Source organism: Neovison vison, chromosome 8, assembly GCF_020171115.1.
Source record: "Neovison vison isolate M4711 chromosome 8, ASM_NN_V1, whole genome shotgun sequence".
NCBI classification, from domain to species: Eukaryota; Metazoa; Chordata; class Mammalia; order Carnivora; family Mustelidae; genus Neogale; species Neogale vison.
In genome coordinates, this window is record NC_058098.1 from 123968851 (window position 1) to 123981735 (window position 12885).

The 12885-nt window shown below is 45.6% G+C and overlaps 1 protein-coding gene across 1 annotated transcript in view; it reads left to right on the forward strand.

The window, feature by feature from the left end:
* HADHA (hydroxyacyl-CoA dehydrogenase trifunctional multienzyme complex subunit alpha) overlaps window positions 1–12885 on the forward strand; it is a 46222-nt gene that overhangs the window by 28385 nt on the left and 4952 nt on the right. Inside the window, exons 9-14 of the mRNA XM_044261940.1 lie at window positions 90–208; window positions 1797–1853; window positions 3040–3149; window positions 6015–6149; window positions 8358–8529; window positions 11221–11307. Of these exons, the coding sequence (XP_044117875.1) occupies window positions 90–208; window positions 1797–1853; window positions 3040–3149; window positions 6015–6149; window positions 8358–8529; window positions 11221–11307 (680 nt within the window). The remainder of the gene's footprint in view (window positions 1–89; window positions 209–1796; window positions 1854–3039; window positions 3150–6014; window positions 6150–8357; window positions 8530–11220; window positions 11308–12885) is intronic.

Here is a 12885-nt window from a genome sequence, read left to right on the forward strand (position 1 = left end):
TTACTGCCTTTTTATGGAGTTTATAGAACAAACTAATAAGGGAGGCTAGTCTTTTTCCAGTAAGTACCTAAAAGCGTTTTCTTTTACAGAATTGATGTCATATGCCATGAGTATTCCATTTGTCAGGCAACAGATTTACAAAAAGGTGGAAGAAAAAGTACGAAAACAGACGAAAGGCCTCTATCCTGCACCTCTGAAAATAATCGATGTGAGTCTTCACCCCATATTCTATTTCTTATGTTTCCTCCCTTTGTGTAGAGCAGTATTCTTTATTGCCGTTCTGAACTGGATCTGCTGGTACTGAAGTTTTTTGTTTTTTGTTTTTTAAGATTTTATTTATTTATTTGAAAGACAGAGATCACAGGTAGGCAGAGAGGCAGGCAGAGAGCGGGGGGAAGCAGGCTCCCTGCTGAGCAGAGAGCCCGATGCGGGGCTCGATTCCAGGACCCTGAAATCATGACCTGAGCTGAAGGCAGAGGCTTAACCCCCTGAGCCACCCAGGCGCCCCTATACTAAAGTTTTTAATTCTGTTACAATACCCACGAAAAATAAAGCAAGCTATGATGGCTTATAAAATGATATTTTAGGAATAATGAGTGCCAGGCATAAGGAGTTTAAAAGTACCAATTACAAGCCAGGAAAAAAGTTACATCAGTATAACAAAACCAGTAAAATATTGGGCATTAGTTAAGAGGTAGTTGAAACGAATTAGTTTGAAACCATTGCCAGTACCGAAAATGTCTCCTTGACTTCCCCATTGTCAGAATTCTAAAAAAAGGTGTAGTGAAGTTCTGAAAAAGATCAGGGAGGACAAGTACACAGGGTTAAGAACTTCCGTCTAAAGGTAGACTTTAAAACTTAGAAAGTCTTCAGTCTGGAAAGTCTAAGATCAAGAGAGCATATAATCTAAGACTTCGAATATGGAGAATAAATCAGCCAGCTTTTGTCTTTTGAGGAAAAGACAGCAAAATGCATAAAATAGGACGCATGAGTCCCTTCCCTCACCCGTCTCCCAGTGTGGGCCGGGGAGATTCCCCGTGTATCCGTGGTGAGCCAGGGGAGTGCAGTGTAAGGGCTGCTAGACGCCGGCATGAGACCGCCAGGTAATTGAGACAGAGGAAGATTGCTAAATGTACAGAGGAGGGAACAGTCACTGTAAGGCAGAGAAATGAGGAAGAGCCTCATAGAATTTGACCTGAGCCCTGGAAAGTGGTAGAGAACAGATGAAGACAAAGTAGTACCAGGTACGGGGGGTGGGAGGTCGGGGTACAAGGTGGTGGGTATTATAGAGGGAACGGATTGCATGGAGCACTGGGTGTGGTGCTAAAATAATGAATATTGTGATGTTGAAAATGAAAAAAAAAAAAAAAAAAGTAGTACCAGGTAGGGCAGGCATTTTGAGCACAGTTCCAGAAACCGGAAAGCAGGAGCCTCTTCAAGGAAGCAGCCACTCAGTCCTGTCACTGTTCTTATTTCACTTCCAGACTTTTGACTTAATCTTTGAAGACTGATGAACTAGGGGCACCTGGGTGCCTCAGTTGTCAAGCGTCTGCCTTTGGCTCAGCTCATGCTGCGATCGAGCCCCACCTCCGGCTCCCTGCTCAGTGGGAAGCCGGCTTCTCCCTCTCCTGCTTGTATTCCTTCTCTCCATGTCTCTCTCTCTCTCTCTCTCTCTGTCAAATAGTCTTTAAAAAAAAAAAAAAAGATTCACAAACTAGCAGTTTTACTAAGTGTTAGTCCACATCTGTCTGGCCAGTCCCTTGCAATAATGAACAAGTGATTTATGTGTTTTTTAGGCAGTAAAGACTGGAATTGAGCAAGGGAACGAAGCTGGCTATCTCTCTGAATCTCAGGTAAAGTTCTTCCTTCCCATTTGTTACTATAGATTCAAGAAACTCAAGATCTAAAACCCTGTGTAAAGCTAAAAAAAAGAAAAAGTACCCAAAGCCTACCTGAAATGTTTTTCTTCAGTGATTATCATTTCTTAGGGTTAATTTCAGTGAGTGGATGTTAAGAACACCTTAGTGGTCTCAGCTGTTTGAACTTGCCCTCAGTAATGAGAGCTTAACTAGGAAGAGAAGGGCCCGAGTTCTAATCCTTTCAAAATGAATCACTGGGACGTTTATGTTCCGGAGTTGGGCTGGGCTGATTTTGTTGTAATAAAATCAATATATTGATAGAAAAATGGGTTTCTTACTTGTTAGGGCCTAGCTTTAAGACATTGAAGGCCAGCCTCTCTTAGCTGAATCAGAGAATGGAAGGAAATGTTGTGTAGCCACTTAAAGGACACAAGAGGGGCCTATGAACCAGCCTCACCTCTTCCCACTTTTCCAACGAGTTGGTGGTATTGTGGATTTAAGAGGTTTGGATTGTTTTTAAGTTTTAAGCAATCATTGAAGAATGACTGTTCGTTGATAATAAGACAGAAGGTGTCTCAAGAGCTCAGGGACAAGTTCAAGAGAAAACCTTTCTTGTACTGGGTTGCTTACGCTTCACAACTGGGAAATGGCAGAGCCAGGATTCAAATCCAGTCTGTCAAACCCAGACTCGAAATCTCAGGTTCTTGAGCAATGCCCTCTGTAAGCATAAGGGTAGTTTTCAAAGTGGCAGGTGTCCTGCAGGCAGCCTGCTTTAGCGAAAGAGATCCAGAGTTGGGAGCCCTACCCCCCGGTGTGAGTTCCGTTTCTGCCACTTGAGGTGGCGTGGTGACTTAATTTCTCTGGGCTTCCTCTTCCCAGTCTTCAAAATGAGAGTTGGTTCAGAGGACTGTGAAGGGTCCATTTTGGCCCTGACACTGTAGTTCCACGAAGAAGGTTGGTTACCGCCACCTCTGGTGCAGAGTATGCGAGAGCTCAGATGTGTCCTGACCCTTTCCAAAGCAGTAGTGTGGATGTACTGCCGGTGAGAAGACACCCCGGGCCCCCGGAGCACCAGGGCTCTGTGTGTGTTACCTCTGCTCTGTAGGGACACCCGACCAAAGGAACCCCCATCACTGAGACTCTGAAGTTCTACCTTTTCTTGTTCTCCTCTGCTTCTCAGAAATTTGGAGAGCTTGCAATGACCAGAGAATCAAAGGCCTTGATGGGACTTTATCATGGTCAGGTCCTGTGTAAGAAGAATAAATTTGGAACACCACAGAAGGAAGCAAAGTAAGTTAAACTCCACCTAGGGAGCTCTTGTAGGTTTCACTACAGAGCTAAATTCATACCTTCTGTCTTGCCTCCATGTACCTCTTCTCTCCTGAGCACCTTAGATCCCTTTTCTTACCAAGAACTTACTGGCTTTCAAAGTTCCGCCTGTGCTGAGTTTTCTCCAGGCCTGTGTAATGGCTCCTATAGAGGCTTTCTTGTCTGCTATTGATGTCCCCTAGAAACCTGGCTTATAGCCCATGTTCCCACACCAAACACACACATTCTGCACTGTTTAATGATCTTGTGTCTCCCTGTGACTTGAGATACCATCTCTGGGGACTCACACTTCTTCCTCCCTAAAAAAAATAAAAGTCTCATTCTGACTGTTAAAGTTTGTCCTTCTAGCTTACAACCTAAACACTTAAGGTTCTACTTGCCTGTTTCACGTCATTCTTTGCAGCAAGCCTTTCAGTGCTGTGCTGCCCAAAAGCTCTTCAGCATTTTAATTCCATAATGCCCCTGACTTCACCTTCTAGCTCAGTGGTTCTCAGCCTGGGCCATGTTGCCCCCGAAGGATCATTTGATGATGTCTGGAAGCATTTTTGGTTGCCACAGGTGCCTCTGGCATCTAGTGAGCTGATCAGGGGTGCTGCTAAGCATGCTACAGTACATGGGACAGGCCTGAGAATTACAGTAATCTAATCCAGAATGTCAGTAATGCCAAGGTTGAGTCACAGTGCTCTATATGAATTACTGTGAGGGCTTTCAGAGCAGCTAATATTACTGCCTTCTCCACCCTTCATCTTTAATGAAATTACAATCCAAAATAGAAGTAAAACCGGTAAGAAATTTGGGTGAGGCAAATACGATGCAAGGCCAGAGGGCTGATTTCCAAATAGAATATGAACTGTGACCGTAACTGCTTCTCCAGGACGCATGTTGATCAGGGCAGTCAGTACCTGTCTGTGGCGTTTGTTCCACCAACGTGGCAGTATCTCGCGTTCAATGGGTGAGGTTAATCGCTTCATGCTGCGGTAGAATAAGATGACCCGCTAAGTCGCCATCTCTGCATACATTCTGCAATAATCAGACAGAAGCAAGGACAGCACAGCCACCCTTTCCCCGTGCACGGCACAAATAGAAGACAAATATGCTGCCAACTTCTAATTATGTAAGAGGGAAACTTTATTACAACAGGAAAGAAAAGGAAGCAAGAGGGGGCGCCTGGATGGCTCAGTGGTTTAAAGCCTCTGCCCTCGGCTCAGGTCATGATCCCAGGATCTTGGGATTGAGCCCCACATCGGGCTGTCTACTCGGTGGGGAGCCTGCTTCCTCCTCTTTCTCTCTCTCTCTGCCGGCCTCTCTACCTACTTTGTGATCTCTGTTAAATAAATAAAATCTTTAAAAATAAAAAAGGAAAAAAGGAAGCAGGAAGAGAGAAGAAGAGAAGGATACTGGATCCTGCAAAATTACAAAACTGTAAAACACACACCAACTTCTACCTCTCCGCCATCCTACCCCTTTACCCCCGTCCCTCCATCTATGAAAAAATGGCATCAGTTAAAGAGACTACCTTTGCAGCTGAAGAGAGGCCTCTTAAATTACAGAATCTATAATGTCAGCCACTCCAGACTCCTACTCCTGTCCACATATACCTCTTCCTGTCATAGGCAGCTGGCATATAATGCCATTTGGGTAGGGTGTTATTATACCAAATACATAAAAAAGACAGGCAACATCCACATGAGTCTCACATAAGAAATAAGAAAATGAGGACAAAGTATTTAAGCTTGTGAAAATTCTCCTCCCCTCTCCCAAAAACAGCCACAATACAGAAGAATACTGTAACAGAACACTTCCAAGCTTGAATGAGATATCCTTAAGTAAGCATTTACAGATAAGGGTGATCTAAGAGTTGACCTCACTTGGGGAATAAGTTGAGGAAAAAGGCTATGAATTAACTATAGGGTACCCAAGGCAGGATAGGTTGAACGGAAGATTGACTAAGGGAACTTGAAGACCTGGGGCTTGGCTGCCTTAGGAAGAGTGCGTGACTCTTGATCTCAGGGTCGAGTTTGAGCTCCATGTTAGGTGTAAGATTACTTAAAAACAAAAAACACCTTAACGAAATGAAGAAAAGGTATCCTTTCTCCTGTTTTCCCTACTGACAGTAATGCCTCTGCTTCCTCCACTTCTGTCTCTAGGCTCTTCCCCTCACCTTCGATAATCATTTAAATCCCTTATTTGTTTGTTCTTTTTTTTTTTTAAGAATTTATTCATCCGGGTGTTGGACTCTGCACTAGACGTGGAGCCTGGCTGAGATTCCCCCGCCCCCACACTGTTCAAGTGCTTGCATGCTCTCTCTCTTGCTTTCCCTCTCTTAAAAATAAATAAGTAAATAAATAAATAAATAAATAAATCTGAAAGTCAGTTTTTCTTTTAAGATTTTATTTGTTTATTTGACAGAGATCACAAGTAGGCAGAGAAGCAGGCAGAGAGAGAGAGGGGGAAGCAGGCTCCCCACCGAGCAGAGCACCTGTTGCGGGGCTCGATCCCAGGACCCTGGGATCATGACCCAAGCCAAAGGCAGAGGCTCAACCCACTGAGCCACCCAGGCACCCCTGAAAGTCAATTTTTTAAAATAAAAGTTATTTAAATTTTTTACAGATTAGAAATGATTTTAAAACCTTATTTATAGATAAAAATCTTTAGAATTTTTTAATAGATAAAATCTATAGGTAGGTATAGATTTTTACAGATAAAAATTATTTAAAATACCTTATTATTATGCCCACTTTCATTGATTTATTGAATAACTTAGACGATCTCCCACTTTTACTGAAATGATTAGTTTACCAAAAGTCACCCATGCTTTCCTTCCAGGCACCTAGCCATTCTTGGTGCAGGGCTGATGGGAGCCGGCATTGCCCAGGTCTCTGTGGATAAGGGCCTGAGGACCATACTTAAAGATGCTACACTAGCTGGGCTGGGCCGAGGACAACAACAGGTGTTCAAAGGGTAAGCCCACTGTCTGCCTCTGTCAGCAGAATGCTGTTCGTTTTTTGCCATTACGTATTCCTTTTTCCTGAACGTGGTGAGTACTGGATGCTCTGTAGTTAAGCTCTTGCCTTTGATTTTTAGAGACACTAGTTCCTTCACCTTCATTTTATTACGCATATTAGTAACCATTAACATCATTGGAATCTGTAATGTCTGCAGAAGAGAAAACCATCAGGTATTTTTAAATGCCATTTATTTTATGCTTTGGTATCAGGACTAGAAATTCTCATGTTTGTGAGTTTTGATGGTTTCCATCTCACTGTCATACTGTTATGGAACACTGAAACAGCACGACCTTGGGGAAGACGAGGATGTGAGGAAATGTGCTGTAACTGCTCGTTGAAGGTGGGGCTGGGGTCAGAACTCTTGAACCTTCTGTTTCTTGGCTGGCAATACTGTAGAGAAGGAGGAAACAGATTTGGTTCCACCATGTCTGAGGCTTTACAGACTGTGTCTCCATCTTACCTCTGAATTAATAAAAACTGAATATTACTCTCCCTCCTCCTCACCTTCCCCTTCCCTCCTCCCACACGCTGCCTGTTTTACAGAGGGGGAGAAACTGAGCAGCTGCTTAGCCAGACTAGAAACCGGTTTCAGCTCAGATCTGTGCCTCAGTGTAGTGGAGAAGCTGGCTGCGTGTGGACTGCCCTACGTGTGACTTCCAGTTGAATGAGGTTTTTTTGTTTTGTTTTTTCTTCATTTTGGATTTATTTACTTACTGGAGAGAGAGAGAGAGAACACAAGCGGGGGTGGGGTGGGGCAGAGGGAGAAGCAGACCGCCCACTGAGCAGAGAGCCCAGTGCAGGGCTCCATCCCAGTAGCTGGGATCAGGACACAAGCCGAAGGCAGAGGCTTTTTGAGGTACCTTCAGTGAGCTTTTTTGTTGTTTCTCAAATGGGTTATGTAGCTTCAGCCCATTTTGACCTCTTTTCTGCAGGGAGGCTCTGAATGTTGCTACTGTAACACTATACAAGATGTGGCAGGTTTAATCATTTTGGCAGATTATTGTAAGATAGCAAGGAGTTGAGTAAAAGATTTGGGACCAAAAGAAAAAAAAAATGGGCCTGTGCTCGCCAACAGCATTGCCTGGAGACTAGCCTGTAGGCACCCCCAACATCATCTCATAGGGTCACCGAAATGGGAAATTGCCGCTCTAGAATGGGTTCCACCCCCTGTCTCTTTTGGATTTAGGTGCCCCAGCTTTCCCTTTGTGCCTCAGAAGCCTGGGGCTCAGGCCACTGCCCCTCACCACACTGCTGACTTGTGACACGTTTCCTACCCTCTCTTGATAACAGTTTCATTAGGCCTTAGAGCGACTAATAATGTTCTGAACGCCGACGAGCATCAGGTTTGCTAACTCCTGACATCGTTGTCAGAAACCAAGAGATTGGACTTTTAAGACTTTGAATACTTTGAACTTACCTTGTGACTTTAATTTTTCTTTTATTAGTGAATGGGATTTAGCTCCATTCTTCATTCAGAGGAAAATTCTAGGTCAGGAAGTGTGGTCAGATCATAACCCAAGAGAGCCTGTTTTTCTTGGCACTGAAAAGTAATCCATTAAACGTCTGAGTAGTAGAAATCCTTTTTATTATCTCCCTATGGGCAGGAAGAAACCTTGAGTCAATATTTTATGTAATCAATATAATATGCCACTTAATATGTGCCTACTGGAAAGTAGATTAAGAATATAAGAAACAGTGCTCACTCTCTCTTCTCCAGAAGATTACAGTTCCAGAGTAACAGGATGGTGTGTAATGAGGTGCACGTCCCTGTGGTCTAGGACACGTGTGGGTGTTTCCTCTGGTACAAGTAGAGAGTGACCAGGGCTGCTTCTCTGTCTTGCCATTCCAGTATTAGTGTACTCCTCTTGGCAAATTTAAATGCTTGATGAGTGATAGAGTTTAGGTAAGTTTCACACGTAGAAGTCTCTCACTAGAGAAAGAATGTGGGCTTGGAGCCAACCTGCCTTTGGCCTGGTACCCCACCATTTGACCACATGTCCCTCTGAGCCTGTTTGAGCAACTCTTCTCCCTCAGAGCAGAGTAACAGAACTGCCTCACAGAGCTGATGAGAAACACAGCACAGTGTCTGTCCGGCCCATGGATGCTCCACAAATGTTAAGTTTCCTGTCTTCCCTTCTGACTCGGACTGTGTTTTTTCTAGATTAAATGATAAAGTAAAGAAGAAAGCTCTAACATCGTTTGAAAGGGACTCCATTTTCAGCAACTTGACTGGGCAGCTCGATTACCAGGGTTTTGAAAAAGCTGACATGGTGATTGAAGCGGTTTTTGAAGACCTTAGTCTTAAGCACCGAGTGCTAAAGGAAGTGGAAGCGGTAAGTCGGAGGCCTGTTGTACTTGAATCATAGCCTAGCAGTGGAGGACACAGAGATAGGTTTTTTAAAAGGAAACTCATGGTTCTTTTTATAGAGCTGTTCATGCAGACCTTTCTGTTTTGCTGTGAACCCATGCACAGTACATAGGTTACAAAGGTCAAATCTGAGTCCTGAGGTAAGAAAATCAAGTAGCACAAGGCTCGTTAGTGTTCTGTGGGAGCTGGGTCACTGGACATACAGATGATCTCTTGGAGTGTAGCCATCTGTCTTAACATTCAGGGTCGGCTACAAGCCGTAACTAAACTTCTGCAGGTCTAGCCGGCACAGGACACAGGGGAGAAATTCTCTCCCCAGGCAGGTTTCAGATGCTTCCTTTGTGGAAATGGTGCCTTGGTCTTGATCGCGAGTGCTATGCATGCTGTGTGCAAAACAGGTGCCTGCCAGGGATGGTGTGAAGAGTGAGCCCAGAGGAGAACAAAGATAGGAATGAGTATGAGGTAGAACCGGGGCCTGACGCTACACGAAATGCCACTGGCTCGGCAGCTCTCCCGGTGTCCTGGGTAGTGGCCGTGCTCTTACAGAGGCCTCTGTGTGAGGGCGGGCCTGCTCTGCCACGCGCTCAGCCTGCGGAGACACTACCGACAAGCAGTTGTGCTTGGGACAGCTTCCGCTTCGGAATCCATGCCCTGGGAAATCTTTTGACAGAGGGTAACATAGATTCAGCTGGGGGGAACATTCAGAAGAGCCGCGTGGATTCGTATCCCATCTGTGCCGAGTGGCATTACGGCGCAGAGAGGTAGGTGGTGGTCCCGGGGGCTTGGAGGGCGCTGCTGAGCCCGCGGCAGGGAGATCCTGGTGAGAAGTAAAAGCAGACACAGGCAGCGTGGTGAGAAGACCATTGACCAGCTGACGAGCTGATGGTCTTCGCATTTGGAAAATCTGGGTTTGGGACTCCGAACATGGAGAAGGGTGTGTTAGTTCTAGCAGCAGGGAAACTAGTGATCAGGGGACAGAGAGGAATCAGATCGAGAGAAGGGCAGACTCTGAGCAAACGCTACGGTGTTGACCTCTGGCTTCCAGAAGGACAAAAAATCAGGGCTTCTTTTTTTTTTTTTTTTTTTTAAAGATTTTATTTATTTATTTGACAGAGAGAGATCACAAGTAGGCAGAGAGGCAGGCAGAGGGAGAGAGAGGAGGAAGCAGGCCCCCTGCTGAGCAGAGAGCCCAATGCGGGACTCGATCCCAGGACCCCGAGATCATGACCTGAGCTGAAGGCAGCGGCTTAACCCACTGAGCCACCCAGGCGCCCCAAAAAATCAGGGCTTCTTAAGGTCTGGAGCTCAGAGTGTCGCTCCTGCTTTCCATTGATAAAGGGAAGTCACGAGATTCAGAAGGGCGGAACTAGGCTCTGCGTCTGGGTGGCAGGAAAGCCCCACGTGAATCAGGAGGGGAGGAATTGGAGCTGGCTGTCCAGCTGCCTTTGGAGACATTGGCCTGCTCTTCACAATGTCCTCACCAGCGTGAGACACCCCACCGCGCAGACCTGCCGCTTGAGGCTCCTGACTTCCTTGTAGTCATGCTCTGCTCTCAGTTCACACTTCTGACGAGCTAACATCCTGGGGTCTTTACACAAGCTGACTGCTGAGCCAGGTTATTTTTGTGGGTTTTTTGGTTTGTTTTTAAAGATTTTATTTATTTATTTGACAGAGATCACTAGTAGGCAGAGAGGCAGGCAGAGGTGGGGGTGGAGAGTAGGCTCCCCGCTGAGCAGAGAGCCTGATGTGGGGCTCGATCCCAGGACCCTGGGATCGTGACCTGAGCTGAAGGCAGAGGCTTAACCCACTGAGCCACCCAGGCGCCCCCCAAGCCAGGTTTTGTCCAGCAGGAGCCTCTTTAGGTTTTTCCTGGTTTTCTTTTTAAAAGAATGTTAATGCGGTATTCTGCCTTTGTCCCCATTACAATTGCTGTCACTTTACACTCAGCTTTTCAGGGTGTTGCATGTATCTTAAACCTTGACTCCATCTCCTGTGTTAGGATTTTGCCTGTTCCGGTATGCACAGATCTGACAGGTGTGCCTTCCCGTGTTCTTTGTGCACGCAGCTGAATAAAAACATGAGTAGTTTGGGATCGTGAACAGAATGCTGAGACGTTCTACATTAGAGACTGTTCTCCAGGATGATAGAACAGTTAATAGGATTCGTGTGCCGTAGATTAATTACAGTGGTGCAGTTTTCTAATAGCACCCGGTATAAAATGAGCTGGGCACGCGTGCCGTGGCTGGTTCTTACGAAGGTAAAGTGTAAGGGGATTGTCAGCTTTCAGATTCGAGAGCAGATCCAAACAAGAGGGACTGATATGCATGCTGAATCTTGAAATGAACAAGAATTGACTCAAGGTTATCTTTTCAGTACTTATCTGAGGTCTCATTTAGCAAACTGCCGAGATGCAGTCGCCAGATTAGGACACTGAGCCAGAACTAGTAGGCGGGCGGAATGGGAAAGAGAACAAGGCGGACACCCTTCCCATCACAGAAGGGCTGGGCGGTTGTAAATGTCGACCAGATAGTATCTCCTGTCTGAGTGGTTGTGGGGGGAGTGGGGCCGGGCCCAGGTTTCATGTTTTAGCTCTGCTCCGGGCTCCTGTCTTCTCCCAGGTTTACAGGACACATTCTTCAATGCTTTTCCCCTGCAGGTGATTCCAGATCACTGTGTCTTTGCCAGTAACACATCCGCTCTCCCAATCAATGAAATAGCTGCGGTCAGCAAAAGACCTGAGAAGGTAAATTCTGAGCAGAGGGAAGACCCTGAAGTCTTTCCCTGAGAAAGGCTTAGAGCATGAGCAGGGCCTGGTGTGGACTGTGGGGTGGAGGCGTGATGACGTTTTCCCCAAAACTGGGCACAGAGCAGCAAACACCGTAACTGCTGTGAGGTACGGGGTGAAGTACAACCAAAATATACTTTAATAGGTGATTTGCATCCTTAACAGCTCTTATTTTTTAGGTTCAGACTATAAAATGGACCGTTTTTACAATTAGATATTTAAAGATAGGCCCAAGGGGCACCTAGCTGGCCCAGTCAGTAGAGCATGTGACTCGTGGTCTCAGAGTTGTGATTGAGCCCCATGTTGGGTGTAGAGATGACTTAAAAACAATAAAATCTTTAAATTTTAAAAAATAAAGATAGGCCCTTAAAATAAGAGGGGTACTCCAAAATATCACTTCAGCTACAGAGCAGACACTGGTGACGATCTAAGACAGGCTTGGTTCCAGTTCCACATCCAGGAATAGATCAGGCGGGGTGGCGAGGTGTGTCCACCTGTAGGTTCACTTAGAACTTCTACCCAGGGTAGCACTTCCAGTGAGTGTTTAAAATGATGCCTGGAAATGTGTCTTTGGGCTTCTGCTGTCTACCAGTCACCCAGGGAAAGTGAAATCGCTCGAAGAGAAATCAAACACCTCACCTCCCTAGAGGTTAGCAATTAGCCTCCGCTAAGCAGAGCCAGCCAGAAGTAGGAAGGAAACATAGAAGACTCATGAGCAGCCGAAATTGTTCAGACAGGTGCTTGTATTGAAAACACAAAAGTCTGTTTGTTCCTATTCTAATAGCTCGCGAATGCAGGGGAAGCTTGTTTCCTAGCACACCTCGGATTGGAAGCGATGCGGGGCCTGACAGACAAGTTCAGGGATGTCAGGAAAAGGTCACAGGGAGAAGAGTGATGCTGAGGAAAGACACAAGAACACTGTAAAGGCCGACAGTCTGGCCATGTCACCTCAGTCAGAGCACGGCAGCATTCAAGTCCATGACGGAGAATCGTTGATGCTAACTTCCCATTTTCCCAGTGGAGCGGAAAAAGCATCATGCTTTGTAGTCCTGGCCTCCAGAGACCTTGGATAGCTTCCGTCACCTGCTTTCCCTGTGTTACATAAAATTAAGGTGACGGGTACCGGGAGGGCGACCAGCCATCTGCTTATCCAGGACAAGTTGGTCCCCTTTGGCATAGCTTTCTTGAGTGCTACAGATTTTGCTTGGGGTAGTGATTCCATGAGTGTATGTGCAGTTGTCAGAATCATCGAAATGAACATTTTAAGTTCTGTGCATTTTACTGTGTCTAAGTATATGTTGTAAAGGCTAATTCCTTTCGCTCACAAGTACTGAGTCTGAATCAGGTCCTGTCTTTTTAAATAGTTTAGACACAACTTAAGGAACAGTTTAGGGTTTAGAAGCAACTTTAGGTTTGGTAAGTTCATGGAACATTTAAGTGACCTGTGCATTACATAATGGAGAGTAGGCAGGATTTGGAACAGGCCAGCTGCGATGGAATCCCACTGCCATTCACTAAGGGACCCTGACCTCCCAG